Source organism: Macrotis lagotis, chromosome 5 (genome assembly GCF_037893015.1).
Source record: "Macrotis lagotis isolate mMagLag1 chromosome 5, bilby.v1.9.chrom.fasta, whole genome shotgun sequence".
Lineage (NCBI taxonomy): Eukaryota > Metazoa > Chordata > Mammalia > Peramelemorphia > Peramelidae > Macrotis > Macrotis lagotis.
Window position 1 is genome coordinate 110,200,286 of NC_133662.1, and position 20,260 is coordinate 110,220,545.

General features: G+C 35.2%; 1 protein-coding gene across 4 annotated transcripts in view; it reads left to right on the top strand.

Moving 5' to 3' along the window:
- CEP57L1 (centrosomal protein 57 like 1) overlaps positions 1–20,260 on the top strand; it is a 62,676-nt gene that overhangs the window by 32,357 nt on the left and 10,059 nt on the right. For 2 of the 4 annotated variants that reach the window (XM_074187307.1, XM_074187308.1), the window contains exons 2-8: positions 1,964–2,114; positions 10,210–10,389; positions 11,046–11,170; positions 13,745–13,855; positions 14,998–15,075; positions 15,549–15,632; positions 20,197–20,259. In XM_074187307.1, the coding sequence (XP_074043408.1) occupies positions 1,967–2,114; positions 10,210–10,389; positions 11,046–11,170; positions 13,745–13,855; positions 14,998–15,075; positions 15,549–15,632; positions 20,197–20,259 (789 nt within the window). In that variant the 5' untranslated portion in view covers positions 1,964–1,966. Of the gene's footprint in view, positions 1–1,963; positions 2,115–10,209; positions 10,390–11,045; positions 11,171–13,744; positions 13,856–14,997; positions 15,076–15,548; positions 15,645–20,196; position 20,260 lie in introns of those variants that run through there. The other 2 variants (XM_074187309.1, XM_074187310.1) reach the window with 2 other exon arrangements.

A 20,260-nucleotide genomic window follows, 5' to 3' on the forward strand; every position in this document is an offset into this window, starting at 1 on the left:
GTTTGGCCTCAGATACTTAATAATTACCTGGCTATGTGACCTTGGATAAGTCACTTAACCCTGCTGTCTTGCAAAAAAAACCTAAATATATAATCAACAATATAGGAATAATCAAACAATGTAATGAGGGGAAAGACTGCTTGAATCTGGGTAATCTGGCAATCTTGAAGGAAGGAACACTTGTGATAATTGGTAAAGATCTGAGAATTTCTTTCAGGCATGGTGGTATGAACAAGATGAAATAAGAAAAACTACAAAGAAGACCAGTTTTGCTAATAATGAAATGCTAGTTTCATCAATGACATGCTAATGATTAGTGATGAAAGAGTAACCTAATATTACTTAATATATTGACTCTTGGATGTTATTAATGTTTTATATTTCCTTCCCCAAAGATCACTTATATTTCAAGTTTATGTGATACAAATTGTTTTAATTAAATAATGGTTGTAATTACCAAAAAGGTGAAATTTTAGAATTGGAATATTTCCAAAAATCTTCAAAATTTGTCAGCTTCAGCCTGTACATATGTGATCCTCATGTGCCTTTCCATTGGCACTGTGTGACATTCATTTGCAATTACTCAGGTATTGTTTCATTTCACACAACCATATAACTAAAATAAGTAAAATCCTGGTATTAAAGAGCTTAACTATGATTTCTGGCTTGAGAGGAGGGGGTCATTAAACCTTTTCTTCTTCTGTTTAATATATAACTTGTCATATAGACTATCCATTTTACTGCATATGGTAACCTAATCAAAACAGTCTTCATCAACTTGATCTTTGCAGTTTAAACCTTCATATCAAACTCTTAGTACTCACATGTCTCTTCAGAAGACTGTGATCTTCTTCAAAGATGTTGTCTACAAAAATAAGAACATCCAGAAGACTTTACCATCCTTGGGAAATACCGTGTTTTCCCATGTGTAAGATGCATCTTTTTTTAAAAAAGATCTGGGGTCTAAAAACTGTGGGATTATCTTATATACAGTGTTTGTAGATTTTTTTACTTGCATTTCCTGCTTTTTTGCACTTCTTTTTATACACCTTGTTGTAAATTTATTACTTGCATTTCCCACTTTTTTTTTTGTGCTTGTCTTTGCACTCATTGTTTCACATTTGTTATTGGTATATTAGGTTATGTTTTGCCACGTTCTGGCCAGAAATGGCTCTGAAAAGATTTTTATTCAGTGCTGAATTCAAGTCCAAAGTGATCCAGTTTGCAAAAGTGAATGAAAGTCATATTGCTCAATGTCAGTTTGGTCCTCTTCCAACCAAAAAAAACATTGCCTTGCAAAAATCTTAAAAAAAAAAAAGAAACCTGTTGAAACTAAAAACAAATGTATTACTTCATTCCTTTAAAGAAATGGGTGTGTACATTGCAGTTCATCAGAGATTGAGATTCTGTGTTTTTCTTTAGGAAAGGAAAGAAAATCAAGTTGGCGAGACTATTCTGTTGAAATAATTTTTCTGAAGGTTATTAGTATGATAGGTTAACTTTGAATTACCTTTTGGACGTCTAGCTTGAAATGTCCAATAGGTAATTGGTGATATAGGTTGAATGTGTAGACCTGGCACTAATTTAAAGAGATAATAATTGAACTTGTAAGAGACTAGGAGATGAAGAAGAGAGATTTTAGAGAAAAAAAGAAGAGTGTTTAAGACAGCCTTTGAGAGATGCACACAGGTATTGGGTATAACAGGGCTGACAAGAGCCAACATTTGAGACTAAGAAGAGTTATAAGGTAGTACTGTCACAAAAACTCAGAGAAGACAGAATATCCAGGGGAAAAGGTAGTCAAAAAGTATGTTTGGTAAAATATTTCAAATTTTAAATCAGATGATTCTAGCATTCCTGTAATATCAAAAACTCACATAAAGTATTACCTAAATTAAATCTTCAGATAATATCAATTTAAGAAATAATAATCATGTAATATTTTTCATTATTCCTTTATTAGATAATGCATGCCGGATTTAAGCACAGTATAATAGGAAGCTATCGTAAACCTCCAGACAAAATAACTGATCCTTCATTCACATACTGTAAGGCTGCATCTCAAAATAATCTGCCTAAGAAGTTACAACTCCTTTCTACTCCAAACAGCCAAGGTAAAGCTAATATAATTATTTTATATTATTATAATGTCTTATTTCTTGAATGAAATGAAACATTTACTAGTGACAAACTAGTGTTTTCAAATTCCTGACAATAAATTCAGGAACAAGAAGTTGAATTTTCCAAAATTATTTTTCTCTGTTTTTCATATCATTTTATTTTTGTTTTTAAATAATAACGAATAACTGTAATGATAAACGATGAATCATTTTTCTATAATAGGGTTATCCTAAAAGTTTCAGAAGTTTAATGTAAAAGCAATATAAGAAATTTCTGGTATATTATTATTATTATAAACCAATGATTTTGACAATGGTTTAAAAATCTTCCAATGAGCTGACTGATTTTCTTTATCTTTCTTTAAAATACTTCCAACATTCTTTAAACTCTGCATATTATTGTAGACATTGTAAAATATAGTTTAATAAGTAAGAAATACTGTTTAGTGGTAATTACCAAGAACTGTAGTCTATTATGAACATTTAAATGCTGGAAAATCCCAGTGAACATTATTGGATAGTATTCAATATGAGATTCACATCTCCTAACAAGGTTAATTATACTACATAGCATTACATATAGAAATTGCTGATTTTAGGACCCCCCCCAATAGAAGTGGGAGAGTTTAAATAGCAGAGGAAGGAGGAGTGGGAGAATGCTGTGAGAAAAGGGTCACTGTGCTTGTATTGGAGACTAGTTCCACGATTGACTGCTGTGGGAAAAGTGGAATGTAACCCATCTTCCAACCCTCTTGTTGGTTGACAACACACCCTTCTGAAGTCAGTTCATATGATCCTTGGGATCAGACTGCTTTTGGAGACCACTGTTCTGGAGTATAGAGACTTTACTTTGTTGTTCTGTTTCATTTTTGTTTTGAGGAACTATGATTTCAAAAAAGGATTACATTACAGCTATACAGTATGTGTTAGAGTTATATAATTATAATTTTAAAATAAGACAATACAGTCTTTTGGAATGAATACTGAATCTGGGGTCAGAACACCCAGCTTTGAGTCCTGAGTATGTCATAGGAGTTCTTTGAACTTTCTGAGCTTCAGTTTCCTTATCTGTAAAATAGAAGTGATAATTCTTAGGTTGTCTACCTCATAGTTGCATTATGAGGATAATATGAAGTCAAAATATAAAGTGGTGAACCTGAAAGTCATATGTAAATGTGAACTATTATCATATATTTTCAGTATAAAATTGCTTATTATATATTTCAGAGGCAGCATGGAATTAATGAATAGAGAATTGACCTAGCAGTCAGAAAAGCCCAAATTCAAGTTGAACCTCTGACACATTCTGGTTGTGAGCCTTTGAGCAAGTCACTTAACCTCTCAGTGTTCTAGACACTTATTTAAAACAATAAGTTGAAATTAAAAGTCAGATTTGAATCGGAAAGGTAGAAGGTAAAAGTTCTTTTGGAGTTTTGCATTCCAATGAAATCATAGTTTCAGCTCTATCCTCTGTTTCTCCAATTCAGCTTTTTATGTATCTAGATCAGGGGTAAGGAACCTTTTTTTCTATGAAGGGTCATTTAGATATTTATAACATCATTCATGAGCTATATTTGATCAAACATTTAATTAATTCCTCCCTAAGAAGCTATTAGATTTATTGAATTTCAATTCCCACCTGCAATACCAGACCAAAATGGCCTGTGAGTCAGAGGTTCCCCACCCCTGTTCTAGATAAACTTTCAGTTCCTCTGTGAGAGAAAGAGAGAAATTTTCTTTTTTTTTTAAATGAATGGTATTTTATTTTTTTCTCACTACACAGATAGTTTTCAACATTCATCTTTTTTAAACTTTTGAATACCAGTTTTCTCCCCCTCTTCCCCCCCTTCTCCCTCCCCATGACATTCGATCATATTTAACGTATTTCCATGTTAGTCATGTTGTGAAAGAAGAATCACAATTAAAGGAGAAAAAACCATAAGAAAGGAAAAAACATAAAACAAGTTTTAAAAAGTGAAAATATAATGCTTTGGTCTTCAGAGAGAGATTTTCTAATCCAGAGAATAAAGTAATAGTTATTGGAAGATCATATCATGTGTTTTATGGGATATGAACTTTGCTGAACTGAAAGAAAAATATCTACCCCAAGGAAATCACTTTTTTTTTTTTGCAAGGCAAACTGTGTTAAATGGCTTACCTAAAGCCACACAGCTAGGTAATGTCTGAGCTCAGATTTGAACTCCAGTACTTGTAATTCCAGGGCCAGTGCTCTATCCACAATGCCACCTAGCCACCCTCAGGAAATCACTTTTAAAACAATCAGCAAGCATTTGTTAAACATTCATTGTATTCCAGGTACCCTGTAAGACATTGGAAATATAAATACAAAAGTGATACATTCCTTGCTCTCTATGAGTTTACATTCAATTATATGATGATACTTTTACATTTTATCCCCAAGAACCAAAATCTGGCATCAAATGAGTTGTTTGGTAAATTTATTAGTGCAGGCAGTGTTGTAAATGCCCTTTGTGGCAAAGTCTTCTTTTGGTGACTTAGTAAGGTACCTTGCAAAGTAGGTACTCAACAAATGTTGGTTCTTTGCTTGGCATTCTGAACTTCAAGTTTTTGTGAAAGGACATATATGAATTAGTCAGACTCTTACCAAGGACTCAATTTTACCTTTGTAACATCTCTTAGTTCTGTGCCCTTCTCTTTTCTAACTAACCTCTGGTACAAGCCATCATCACCTCACAACTGAACTAATCTATTCCACTTCATGCTCCATTCAGTCATTAAAATGATTTTCCTAAAGCTCAGGTCTAACCCTTTCTTGTCCGCCTACTTAACAAATTCAAAGGATTTTCTGTTACTCCCAGGTTCAAATAGAAAAATCTTCTGTTTGACCAGCCCCTAATCTTCTTGCAGCTTATTCTCTGCTGTTTACTCTTTGTTACTAGACACTGGCAAGTCAATAAATACTTAACACCTATCCTCTTCCAGGCTATGCTAAGACTTGGGGAATACAACAACCAGAAAAAGACAGTCCCTACCCTAAGGGAGCTCACATGCAAAGCAAGCTATGGATTAGATGCACCATGGGGGGGAGAGTGGTCAGATATAACACATTTTCTTTCTTACTTCTTGCAAGGGGCTGGGACTGGAAGGCCTGCCCAGGACCACAGGGCCAGGTGGATTCTGGGCCTAAGGGGTGGTATGGGGGCTCAGGGCTTCTTGGCCCCAGGACCAGGGATCTGTCTGCAGAGCCACTCAGCGACCCTACAGCAGAGTCAGAGTGAAAGGAGAGAGAAAATAGAGTACATGGTAGTGGAGAAATAAGAAAGGAGGGAGTTGTGATCAGCAATGGCAACGGTGGAAAAATATGGAAGTAACTTTTGCGATGGACTTATCATAAAGAATGAGATCCACCCATGACAGAGTTGGTGTTGGAACAAAGACTGAAGCACATTTTTTGTTATTATTATTTGGGGGAGGGTGCAGGGCAAGTGGGGCTGGATGGCCTGCCTGGGGCCACATAGCAGGGTGATCTTTGGGTGTCTAGGGCAGGATTTGGACCCAGGTCCTCCTGGCTCAAGGGCCAATGCTCTTTCTGCCACCCAGCCACCCCTACTATTATTACTATTTTATTTTATTTTGGGTCTTTTTTTTCCCCTTTTCTTTTGGGTTTTTGCAGGGCAGTGGGGATCGGGTGGCTTGCATGTCACATGGCTGGGTGATTGCTGGGTTTACGAGGCTGGATATGGGCTCAGGTGCTCGTGGATCCAGGGCTGGTGCTTCGTCCATTGCGCCCTGGCCATACCTATAATTATTACTATTATTTTTTTTAATTTTAATTTTTTTCTCTCCCCTTTACATTTTTTCGCCCAAGCAAGTCTATATATATTTATGGGGGAGGAGGGGTATTTTGTTTACTTGTAAACAAGAATATTTTATTAATGTAAAAAAAAATTTGTACAAAATGAGAAAAAAAATAAATTTTAAAAAATGAACATAGTATGTGCTTTGGTCTATATTCAGGCTTCCTAGTTTTTCCCTCTGGATGCTGATGGCATTTTCATCACAAGTCTTTTAGAACTGACCATCACTGAAAGCTAAAAGGAGCTGAGTTCATCATAGCTGATCATCTCACATTGCTTCTGTTAATGTGTTCAATATTCTTCTGGTTCTGCTCATTTCACTCAGTATCAGTTTATGAAAGTATTGACAGGCTTTTCTGAAGTCTTCCTGCTCTTGCTTTCTTACAGAACACCAGTACTTCATAACATTCTTATATCATAACCAGTTTAGCCATTCCCCAGTTGATGGGTAGACCCTCATTTTTTTTTGCCACTACAAAAAGAGCTGCTATAAATATTTTTGTACATGTGGGTCTTCCCCCCCCCCCTTTTTATGATCTCTTTGGGATACAGACCTAGTAGAGGTATTGCTGAATCAATTGTTTTATTGCCCTTTGGTCATAGTTCCAAATTGCTCTCCAAAATGATTAGATCACTTTACCGCTGATACCAATCAGTGCATTAATGTCCCAGTTTGCCACATCCTCTACAACATTAATCATTTTCAATTGGATAGGTGTAGGGTGGTATCTCAGAGTTGTTTTAATTTGTATTTCTCTAATCAGTAATGATTTAGAGCATTTTTACATATGACTATTGATAACTTTAATCTGCCTGTTCATATACTTTGACTAGTTATCAAATTGGAGAATGCCTTATATTCTTATAAATGACTCATTTCTCAATGTTTTAGAAATGAGTCCTAATTTAGAAACACTAGGTGTGAAAATTGTTTTCCACTCTCTCTACCTGCTCTATTAACTGAGAAGGTTCATATGAGTATTATCAGTGTCGTTTTTCTATGCAGGAATACATGCAGTTCAGCCTCATTAAGTCCCTCATATTTCCCCCCTCTCCTCCAATCTCCATGCTTCACCTGAGTCCTGTATCTGAAGATCAAACCTTGTGTTCAGCTCTGGCCATTCCAAAAGGAACATTTGAAATTCCCCTGGTTCACTGAAAGTCCATCTTTTTCCCTGGAAGAGGACATTCAGCCTTGCTGGGTAATTCATTCTTGGCTGCATTCTAAGCTCTTTTGCCTTCTGGTATATTGTATTCCAAGCCCTACGAGCTTCCAATGTAGCTGCTGCTAAGTCCTGTGTGATCCTGACTGCAGCTCCACGGTATTTGAACTGTGTCCTTCTGGCTGCTTGTAATATTTTCTCTTTGACTTGGGAGTTCTGCAACTTGGCTATAATATTCCTAGGGGTTGGTTTTTTGGGATCTCTTTCTCCGGGGCGGGGGGGGGGGGATCGGTAGATTCTTTCCATTTCTATTTTGCCCTCTGCTTCTAGAATATCAGGGCAATTTTCCTGTAGTAATTCTTTGAAAATGATGTCAAGGCTTTTTTCCTGATCATGACTTTCAGGTATTCCAATAATTTTTAAATTATCTTTCCTAAGTCTGTTTTCCATATCAGTTGTTTTTTCAATGAGATATTTCACATTTTCTTCTAATTTTTCATTTTTTTTTTTGTTTTGAAGTATTGATTCCTGATTTCTGGTAAATTCATCAATCTCCCTGAATTCTATTCTTTGTCTGAAGGATTTGTTCTCCTCAGAGAGTTTTCTTATCTCTTTTTCCATCTGGCCAATTTTGCTTTTTAAAGCATTCTTCTCCTCAATAACTTTTTGAACTGTTCTATCCATTTGACCTAAGCTGGTTTTTAGCATGCTATTTTCTTCTGCATTTTTTTGGATTTCCTTGACTAAGCTGCTGACTTCATTTTCATGTTTTTCCTGCATCTCTCTCCTTTCTTTTACCAGTTTTTCTTCCAGCTCCCTCATTTGATTTTCAAAGTCTTTTTTGAGCTCTGTCATAGCCTGAGTCCAATTTCTGTTTTTCTTGGAGTCTTTAGCTGCAGGAGCTTGTGCTTCCTCATCTTCAGACTGAGTATTTTGATCCTTCTTGGGCTCATTTGCAAAATATTTATCAATAGTCTTTTTGTTTCTCTGCTTGCTCATTTTCCCAGCCTGGGCATGGTTTGGGGGTGCTTCCTGAGCTTTTGGAGCACTCCCACAAGGGTCTCAGTGTGTGTGAGGCTCTGTCCTCCCTCCTGGTCTGTGAATGACCATAAGCATCCCTCTGCCATGGGGCTGAGGTGGGGGGGGGCCTGTTGTTCTGTGGGGGGCCCTAGACTGCAATCAGGATCTGAATATGGTCAGAGCCCCAGAGTCCTGTTCCAGGGGCAGAGGACAGAGCTCAGCAGTCTCTCTCTTCACTCCCCTCCCTCAGCTCAATGGGCTCATGCCCTGGAGGCTCCTGCTTACCAGCTTTGCCTGCTTCTGTTTCAGGCTCTGGGCTGCAGAAAGACCAAGCTGCTCCCTGTGTGCCCTGAGGGCTGGGCTCCACGTGCTCGCTCTGGCAGAGGTCCCCTGCTGTTCCCCCACTTTGTGCCGGTGCTCCCCGGGGTGCAGCTCAGGAGACTGCCCCGCTGCTGTGACCTGAGACTCCCAGCGCCCTGGGGCTGCCTCCGGAAGGCTGAAGTTCTTTCGCTCTGGCCGGCCACCCCTCCAGCAGGCCGCCCCTCTGACCCCGGGGAGCAGAGCCTTTCTGCTCTTTTCTAGGTTACCTTGAGTAGGAGAACTGCCTCACTGGGTCCCTTTGTGGGTTCTGTCTCTGGAAAGTTTAGTTTGAGTCCTTAGTTGATAGTTTTATCAGAGATTTCCTAAGACTCGACCCCTTCTTGTCGCCATCTTGGCCCCGTCCCTCCTATGTTCATTTTTTAAAATTTCTTTTATGTTTTCCCCCTTTCTCATGTTTTTCCCCCCTTTAGTTCTGATTCTTTGACAACATGACTAATATGGAAATATAATAAACATGATTGTACATATACAACCTATATCAGATTGCTCACTGCCATGGGGTGAGGGGAGGAAAGGGAAGGTGGTAGAAAAATGTGGAAGTCAAAAAACTTAAAAGGAGAATTTTGAAAACTATCTTTGCATGTAATTGGAAAAAATAAAATAACATAAAAAGTATATATGGAATAAATTTACATATCTGTGTGTGTATACACACACACACACACACACACACACACAGACTTGTATCTAATGGTAGCTATCCTCAGTAAGAGGGAAAAGGGAAGGGAAACAAAGAAATTTACACTGTAATTTTGTGAATTGAAAAGAAATAAAAAGTTGTGCACAGTAGATTTGTAGTTCCATGTGCAATCATCCTTTTTCATTCTACTCCATATTAGAAATACATGTTTTATTCCAAAAATAAAATTTAATAATAAAAGAAAAATCCCACATCAAAAAAAAATAATTTAAACACCAACTAAAGTCTCATCTTCTGGGGCGACTAGGTGATGCAGTGGATAGAGCACCAGCCCTGGAGTCAGGAGTACCTGAGTTCAAATCCAGCCTCAGACACTTAATAATTACCTAGCTATGTGGCCTTGGGCAAGCCACTTAACCCCACTGCCTTGCAAAAAATTCTAAAAAAAAATAACACAAAACCTCATCTTCTACAGGAGCCTTTTCAACTATCTTAATTCTAGTGTCTTTCTTCTGTTAGTTAATTCCTTTTAATCTTGTACATAGTTGTTTGTGGTTGGTTTTCTCCTCCATTGGATTTTGATCTTCTTGAGGGCAAGGATTGCCTTTCACTTCTTTTTGTATAGTTAGTTGTTAGCATAGTGTCTGGCAAATTACAGCTGCTTAACAAATTTTCATTGATTGACCGATTGAAAACTGAGTTTGTAGTATCCTAAGCAGGTATCTTTTATTTCAACTTTTTTTTCCTTCTTGGGCTTCATAGCATATTTTCCAGATTTGTTTCTTATTGTTATAATGCATACATTGTAGGTCTTAAATTACTTATATGAATAATCTTAGAGATAATATTTTTATATATTGTTACAAATAAGCAATTCTCACTGTTTAGATTTGTTCATTTTTTTAACTTGTTTGGGGTTAAAACATTTGAAATCTTTTGTTAACAGAGTAATTACCAATAATATTACACTTTTTTTAAATAACACAATACTGCCATTAAAAAAATTCTCTTTTAGAGTTGTTTTGTGTTTTTTTCCCCTCCAATAGCTCTTTTGTTGGCCCTGAAAACTCTTCAGGATAAGATTCATCGCCTAGAGTTGGAGAGGACACAAGCTGAAGATAACCTGAACACCCTTTCCCGAGAAGCTGCATTGTATAAAAAAGCCTTGCAGAATGAAAATAATGAGCGAGATCTGGCACACCAGCAACTGATAATACAAAGAAAAGGTGAAGTAGTCCAATAATTCTCAGAAGTAGAAAAGTTAGTATTGCTGTATTGCTTTATCCCCCTCTTCATTTGTCTTATCCCCTCTTATCAGCATTGATAATAGCCCATATAGATATGTGATTTGCTCTGAAGTCACACTGATAATTAGTGGTAGGAGAAGAACTAAAATTTAGAAGTCTCTCTTTTCATCATACCAAATGTTATATAACATCACAGTAATTTGAGTTTATATAGTTTACAGAGTCATGATTATCCCTATTTAGAATAGGTTTTGATATGTTCTGTATTCATAGGCTAAGAAGTGTAACTTACAGCAAGCATGTAGGTATAGTTCAAAAGAATTATGGAGCAAAATAGTCTACAAATAACTGCAAATGAATCACATATGATTAATGGTTCATAAGCAACATCTTCATCATTATATACCAAGGACAACAAATACTCTTACAATAAACTATACTACTAAATGGTTTCAATAGTACACCCAAGGAAAAAAAATCCATTTCTTATTTAAGTCAGTCATTGTACTAGCCTCACTGGTATAATTTTCATTTAAATTTCTCTGACAGTCACATGAAAATTGAAATCTCTGAAGTTAAATGTGAAAATGGAGTAAGTAACAAGTACTTATTTTGCTTCTTTCTCTTTTCCATAGATATAAGTGCCCAACTCAGTGCTGCCCAATCTCGCTGTTCTATTCTAGAGAAACAACTGGAAATCACAAAGAAAATGGTTTTGAAGGCAGAGCAGGAAAAGAATTTTGCCCTTGAACAACAACAGGTACATCTATATTATATAAATAAACATAACAGAAAAAAATTCAGACTCTTAAAACTATACCTCATTCCAGAACCAATTTCGTAATCATTAGAGTCATATAATTGAAAAGTTAAAAGGGATCTTAAAGATCATCTAATCCAACTCACATCCAAAAGGAATCCCTACTATGACGTCTACAAGTGGACTATGTAGTCTCAAACCAAGGACTCTAATGAAAACAGTGCAACCATTACACCCCCATTTTAGATGTATTACTTTTTTTTCTTAATAATCTATGTCAGCCTTTGCATTTATCTCTATTAAATTATAACTTACTAAATTAAGCCTAATGCTTTAAACTGTCAAGATCTTTTGAGGACTTAACTGTCATCCAGTGTGATAGTTTTCTCTTCCAGAGTTGTGGCATCTGCAGATTTGTTATGTATGCCATCTTGATAAAAGTCCTTGATAAATTTCCTTCAGTGGAATACTCCCCAGGATGTCAAGGACACAACCTGGGGAGTATTCCACTGAAACCCACTTACGCAATTGTCATTGAACCATGAATTTTTTTAAAGTATCAAATTTTTTGCTAATGTCTGAACAAGCTATAACATTCCTCTTATCTGTGAGTTTAGTTGCCTTATCTCCAAGTTCATAAGATTAGTTTAGCATTTCATCTGTCATTTTTATTCATATTCTTTTGGGTTTACATAATCTTCATTTCTCACCATTCATCTCCTTCTCTCTCATAGAGAACTATTCCTTATTGCCAAGATTTTTTTTAATGTTTATTTATATACTTTTCCAACTATATGTAATTGTAGTTTTCAGCAGTCACTTTTTTATATTTTTCTTCCTCCTTCCTTTTCTTTTCCCCTTCCCCTCACAGAAAGCAATGTAATAATAGCTATATATCTATAATAATGCTAAACATAGATCCATATTATTCATATTTTGAAAGAAAAATAACATCCAAATAGAAGAGAAAAAAATTAGAGAGTAAAAAAGACATAATTCATAAGATGACTTGTTTTTTTAATTGAAGATAGTAAACTTTGGCTGCATTTGAATTGCACAGTTCCTTCTCTGGATATGGATGCTATTCTACATCATAAATCTTTTTCTATTGTCCTTGACTATTGTACTGAAGAAATGATCATGTCCATCATAGTTGATCATCACCCAGTGTTGTTAGTGTGTATAATGTTCTTCTGGTTCTGCTGACTTCACTCTGCATCAGTTCATGCAAGTTTTTCCATACTGTTCTGATGTCCCATCCCTCATGATTTCTTATAGAGCAGTAGCGTTCCATTACATTCATATACCACAGTTTTATCAGCCATACCCCAATTGATGGGCTTCCCTTCGATTTCCATTCTTTGCAACTTCAAAAAGAAATGCTATAAATATTTTTGTACATGTGGGTTTTTTGCCCTTTTTCATGATCTCTTTGGGATACAGACCTAGTAGTGATATTGCTGGATCACATGGTGTGCCTAGTTTTGTTGTCCTTTAGGCAAGCTTTCAGATTGCTTATAGCCAAGATTTTTGCAAGGAAAAAATATCTGTTCAGCAAAATTAATAAAAATATCAGTCAAGGGGCAGCTAGGTGGTGCAGTGGATAAAGCACCGGCCCTGGAGTCAGGAGTACCTGGGTTCAAATCCGGTCTCAGACACTTAATAATTACCTAGCTGTGTGGCTTGGGCAAGCCACTTAACCCCATTTGCCTTGCAAAAAACAAAAAAAAACAGTCAAGTCCAATCTTTATAGACATCCCTTACATCATGGGGGTTAGGAATGCAGCACCTTCACAATCTGGAAAATCTACATAAAATTTTTTGACCTTCCCTTTGTACTTGAGAAAAAAAAAAATCTTCATTATTACGGTATTATAAGATAAAATATACTGATATTAGATGACACTATGCATTTTGATGCATTTCGGAGTTTATAAACTTTCTGTGTCATCTTCTGACCTTTGCATGTCATCTATGACTTCCACAAAACTCCCCTAAAATTCCCATTTAATGTCTTTTGCCCACTATGATATATTGAATGCTGTGGAGAAAGTCGCTATGTGTAAGGATAACTCTGTGTACAGTGATTCACTTCCTTAATCCCTGACTTCTGTAAAAAAAAGGATTCTCATCCATATCTTATAAATGAATTTTGAAAAATTTAATATCTTCTTTGGGTCTAAGTCATTATAATTTCACAGAATTTATGTTTTTTGTTGTTATTGTAAAATTCATCATATTCACATACCACAGTGTACAACTGTGAACCTCTCAGCCCCCAAGAAGGGTAGTTTTGGGTATTCCTCTCTCATGTCTTCTTTTAAGGCATACTTGATCTTTATAATTTTGCCACATTCACTTTTGATTTTAGTGCATGTCATTCTTTCCATTTACATTATTGTTATCATTACATTCTTTGTTTTAGTGATTCTGCTTACTTCTCTCTATTTTAGTTCCTGTAACTCTTTCAGTGTTTTTCTGTGTTCATCACATTCAGTCAAATGTGCTTTGGCTCTTCCAGAATTGTATAATTCCTGAACTATCACCATCAGTTGCAAATTTTTTTTTTCCCAGCTTCAGTGGGAAAAAGGTCAGGATCAGAAGAAGCTGAATGCAAAACTTGAAAAGCTTGAAGTCTTAGAAAAAGAATGTGTCAGACTAACATCTACTCAGAAGACAGCCGAGGTAAGCTTCTGCTTGTTTCTTTAGTGTCAATGTGAAGAGTATTTTGGTGTTTTGCATAATTGGTATTGAAAGTAAATATACAGTGAGAATTTAATATTAAATTTATCAAACCTCCATTTGTAACTTTTGGTAATCCACACATGAATTCTCTCTGCAAAGATAAAAAGGCTAATGTGCTCTGTGATTGAATGAGTATGGAATTTTAATTTTGGTATTTGTACCTTCTAAGATGACAAGTCATTTCTATTTGGTAGATAATGTTTTTAAGAATTCAAAAGAGTGTTTATTATCTCTTTTTCAATGAAACGAAAGTCAGATCTGTCAAGCCCATCTATTCAAATCCCATCCAGCCTTCAAGATCCTGGTCAGACCCTACTTTTCCTCCATGAAGACCTTCTCTTCCTTTTTCAAATGTTTATTATATTTGCTTTATTGCCATAACATTTCATTATATACTATGTTTTCCCAAGATATATCTTTCATTTTAATGCTTTTGCCCCTACTTTTCCCAATAATAGTATGTCTTTAATACTACCTCATTTACAAAAATTTGTCCTGGAATCTTTTTTCCTCCTCAAACTTCACAAAATTCCTTGTTGACTATTTTTATGCTATATTATTTTGTTTGTATTAATTTATACATGTTTCATATCCCTCTTCCTAGACTATAAGCTTTATGAGGGAAAGGATCATGTTGTGTCTTAAGTTTTTAATCTCTTCAAATACATGCTTTCACATTTTTATACAGTAAGTGCTTAATAAGTGATTAGTTTTTTAACACTTTCATTGTTGTTGGAAGTCTTTCATGTCTTTTATTCTTGTCTCCCCAAGTAAAAGGGAAGTACTCAGTTATACTTCTTTTATGTTCCCCCACTGTACAATGCCAGGCACATAATAATACATGCTTGATAAATTGACCAAAATGGTTTATTGGGACCCTAACTGGGACAGTGAGGGTCCCAGTTTAGTTAGACTTCATCAGTCATTCATAGTTTGAGCATTGTAATTGGTAGCATTTCTTTTTCTTTCTCTTTACATTCACTTTCTATAAAAGACCCCATGTCCTTGGAATTGATTTAGTTTAAATAAAAAACAAGAAAAAATGTGATGCTTATATATAACTCAAACATCTTCTTTTACAGGAAAAGATTAAACATTTGGAGCAAAAACTTATTGAGGAAGAACATCAGCGTAAGCTAATTCAAGACAGCGCTGCTCAGGTAAAATAAATAGCTATACATTCTGACCCTCAAACAATATATTTGATTTCATAATTTCTACTCCATTATTGAGATAAAATAAGAATACTTATTTTGTCCTCTTTCAAAAATAAGTCTTTGTGTAATAATAAAATAATTAACAAAGAATTCATAATATAATACAGTTTCTCTATTAAAACATTATCCAGAATGGCCCTTAGGATAGATATTTTCCATTTCATTTGACAAGTAAATGTTAATAATAATTTGTTGTCTTTTAAACTCAGAATGTTAGTTAACAAGAAATATAACGTGTTTTTTAGAATAATGAAGAATATCTTAGATGCTTTTCATTCCTATTTCTAAAGGCAATTTAATCATTTTTACTTGTGATAACAGTTTAGTGATAGCCATTTTTAATAAATGTGGGGATCTGATCTCATAATTTTTTTGAAGAAAATTGTAGCAAATCATTATTATGATTATTGATGCAGCTTCAAACTGGACTTGAGATCAATAGAATTTTAATGTCTTCAGTTCTACCTTCACAACAAACCAAGAAAAAGAAATCTGCAAAGGTAATAGTATAAACATTTACCTAAAAATTGTAGGTGTGTAATCGGCAATATGCTAGTATTTTATAATGTTATGTTATTTCAATGCTTATACTTTCATAGTTTAAAGACGTGGAATATTATTGAATGCTTGGTAGATATTTTTGACTACTTAATCGAAGTTAAGAGAAAAAAGTACAATTTCCTGTTATCCTATGAATTTACAGTGGCATTTTGCTTTATTCTCCTTATATTCTTATTCTTTTTACATTTTTCTCTACACTTTTAAGTCTAACATGTAAACAACTCTGGTGTGAGTGAATAATTATTTATTCTTTACTTCCCTCTTATTTTGAGACTTTATTTTCATATTTTATTGGATTTTCTTTCCTTTTGTAAGCTTATTTTAATTGATAATTTTTTTTTCTGACACAGAGGGTATTTCTCCAACAAACATTCAAATTCCTGAAAACTTCATTCTCAAAAAACATGTTAAGCACAAGGTTGCTTTTTAGAGTGAATATGATTGAACATGATTTGCAGTACCTGTCACTTTCCATTTTTATGGCCTACTACTTCAATAGAAAGATGGTATATGCTTTACCTTTATTTGCTGCCAAGGTTATCCATCGTGTTCATCCCTAGGTTTATTAATTTTTAATGTTCTCACCATTCAACAAAATTTGTATGTCTACTATGTACAAAACAAAAACTATGATATAGTAATTAGAAAACCAGCCTTGGAGTCAGCAATCAAGCAACAAGTATTCATTCAAACTGTGTTCTGAGTGTTGTTCTAGGCAAACTAGGTACTGAAGATACATCTACTCTGAGTGAAACAATTCATACCTACAAAAAATTTCCATTCTATCAGGGGAGACAATAAGTCCATTTGTATGTACATAAAGAATAGATATAAAAAGAAGACAAGCTAATTTGAGAGGTAGGGCACTTTTGATTGAGAAGACTGGGAAATGTTTCATATATAAGGTGATACTTGAGGTGTGTATGTAAAGAAGAGAAGAATTCTGTGAGGGGAAGGTAAAGAGGGAAGGGAGCACATTCCAGGGTCAGCCAACACAAACAAAGGTCCAGAGCCAGATGAATGTCAAATGTAAGAAACACCGAAAGAGCCATTCTGACTGGATATCAGCCAGACATTAGAGAGGAAGTAATAATACTGAGCCTGGAAAAACAGGTTGGGCATAGATGATGAAGGGCTTTAAAAAAGAATTAGAATGGATGTTTCACAAGTCTCAGTCATATAACATCATCAGAAGAACATGGCCATTAAAAAGTCAGATTTGTATTTCAAGAAGCAACTTGGGGGAATTGGAAAGGAAGGCAGTTTTTCCAAATGTGGGTCAGCTTACTATGCTACTACTCCACTCAGGACTCACAGTTGTCCAGTTCCCATTGAAGATCATTCTCATAAAGATTTTATGGAGATGACAAGTTCCATACATGAGTCCACAGTTATTGATGCTCTCTTAATCACCCTTTTTATGGGTCTAATAGCATCTTTTTTTTTCAATTGTTCTTTAACTTCTCTTTCAGATTAAAAACTTATTCCTCAACATCTTCAAAATAGTGCCTCCGGCATGGGTTTCTTCCATGTACACTTGTTCTGATCCAGCTTATCCTGTTATATTAATTTTCCCTTGTGTCATTTCTAGTTTAATTTTTCACATTTTAGATTCCTGATTTAATAGATTCATTGTCATCAAATCAAAAAGTTTGTTTTAGAAATAATTTAGAAATAATTTAGAAATATTTTTTCACTTCTTTGTTGTCCTTCCAGTTTCATCCATTAATACAATTGAAAAAAAATTAGCTTCAATGGGCCTTGCACCAAATTTTCTGTTAATTCCCTTATCTTCCTCCCATTTGTCAGTGTTTTTATAAGGTAGCACTGTTCATTAACTTCCATATTCTTCAGTAAGATTTTAAAACTGAGTTTTCTTTTGAACAAGAATTCCCCTCTCTGCTTGGCACAAGGTTGCAGTGGTTACAATGCTTTTTTGTGGCAGGTAGGGGAATGGAGAGAGCGATGGAGTTAAATGACTTGGCCAAGGTTTCACAACTCATAAGTGTCAAGGGTCTAAGGCCAAATTTGAACTCAGGTCCTCCTGACTTTAGGGTTAATGCTGTATGCACTGTGCCACCTAATTGCCCTGGTTACAATGCTTTTTGATTTACTTGTTATGATACTTTATATTGGTTAAATTTCCATAAGAAATTATGATAGTTCATGCTGATGATAATAGCTAGCATTTACACCTTCAAATTTGCAAGAATTTTTCATATATTACTTGTGCTAGTATTATTACGTTTTCCAGATGAGCAAACTATCTGAAGAGGAATCAAGTTTCTCAAAGTTAAATAGGATTCAAATTCGGTCTTCCTAATTTGCAAGTCTAGACTGATTTTTTTGGTATCAGCTCATTTAAATAGATCAGGTAGCAGTTCTGTCAGTTACACAGCATCTTTATTGTTTTGTCCTTTTTTTGTTTTTTGTTTTTGTTTTTAATGTTCACCTTGATAAGTCAGTAGTTCAGACAATTCAGAAATAATTTCCACATTGATAACTGATTCTTTTCTATGTTAAAGTTCATTCAGTTTCTTTTTAAATGCTGTTTAGAGCTGGTCATTTCTAGCATCTTCTGACTCCTCTTGAAGGCAGTTTTTGTGATTTATAGACACGAGGGTAGTGAGGAGTCTGTGAGCTCTTGGACCTCTTTTGCTTCTTGATCCTTCCCCAAATCTAGTTGTTCTTACTTCCCTTTGTTGTCTCTACCTCATCTTCCTCTGAATCTGATGTTGGTACAGAGGCTGAAATTGTCTTTATGATATTCTTTTTGTTCAGGCTCTTTGTGAGTCCTGCAAGGCTTCATTACCAAGAGACCCATAAAATGATATCCCACTGCTTTTGTATGTACAATGAACCCAACTCCACCAATTCCTTTTTTTGCTTCTCCAAGGAAAACTTGTTAGTTACCATTTCAGTTGTCTGCAGCTGCTTTTTGGCTGGTTTCATTTACCCCAAGAATGTCATTAGGATTCAGTAGCATGTTGACTTCACTGGTTATTGTAGAAAATCTCACATTTACTTATGATTGCAGACATCTAAAAACTGTATCTCTTAATTTACCCTTTATTCTTCCCACTTCACTGCCATTGCAGAAGAAAGACCATTTTTAGGGGAAACTAGATGGTGGAGTGGATAGAGCACTGGCCCTGGAGTCGGGAGGATCTGAGTTCAAATTCAGACTCAGACATTTAATAATTACCTTTGTCCTTGGACAAGTCATTTAATCCCTTTGTCTTAAATAAAATTTTTAAAAAAGGAAGACTTTTTATTTTAATTTCTTGGTTATGATCAAAGAACCAGTTATTTATAGCTATAGCTAGCATTTATACTCTCTCTCTCTCTCTCTCTCTCTCTCTGTATATATATCTATGTGTGTATATATATATATATATATTATATATGTAATATTTTGTTTCTCACAATAACCCTATGAGGTAGTTGTTATTATTATCCCCATATTACAGGTGAATAAACTAAGGCTAAGAAGTCAGATGACTTGCTTAGGATCCCACAGCTAATGTCCAAGACCAATTTTTTTGTTTTTGAGCCTATCCATATTTAACTAAAACATTCCTTAATAAGTCAGATGCCATTTCATTGCTGAGATTATACTTAAAGCATTTCCACGATAAAGTCATATATCAGAACTTAGACTCCACTAGAATGGCTTTGGTGAACCTATGGACTGGTGACCATGCGATAAATGAAGCACAGAGTAGGAATTTTGTGGACATTCTTGAACTTTTAAATAGGATCAAAAATACTTTGTTGTCTTTTCATTATGAAACAGATATTTTGTAATATGATCTCTTGCTAAAGGGCAATAACAATGAAGAAAAAAAGGTTTTGTCAGTGGAATATACAGAAGCAATTTACATATTTTTTAAAGATTTTATTTATTTTGAGTTTTACAATTTTTCCCCCAATCTCACTTCCCTCCCCCTACAGAAAGCAATTTGTCAGTCTTTACATTGTTTCCATGTTGTACATTGATCCAAACTGAGTGTGATGAGAGAGAAATCATATCCTTAAAGAAGAAACAAAGTATAAGAGATAACAAGATCAGACAATAAGATATCTGGGTTTTTTTTTCTAAATTAAAGGGAATAGTCCTTGAACTTTGTTCAGAACAAACTCCACAGTTCTTTATCTGGATACAGATGGTATTCTCCATTGCAGCCAGCCCAAAATTGTCCATGATTGTTGCATTGATGTGTAATGAGCAAGTCCATCAAGGTTGATCATCACCCCCATGTTGCTGTTGAGGTGTACAGTTTTTTTCTGGTTCTGCTCATCTCACTCAGCATCAGTTCATGCAAATCCCTCCAGGCTTCCCTGAAATCCTGTCCCTCCTGGTTTCTAATAGAACAATAGTGTTCCATGACATACATATACCACAGTTTGCTAAGCCCTTCCCCAGTTGAAGGACATTTACTTGATTTCCAGCAATTTATATTTTTAAAGGATTTCTATTTACATTTTATAATTATTCTTCAGGGGAAAAAAAGTTCAAAGAGAGGACTTCAGCAGACTCATTTAGAGTTTGATCCCATTGGAAAGG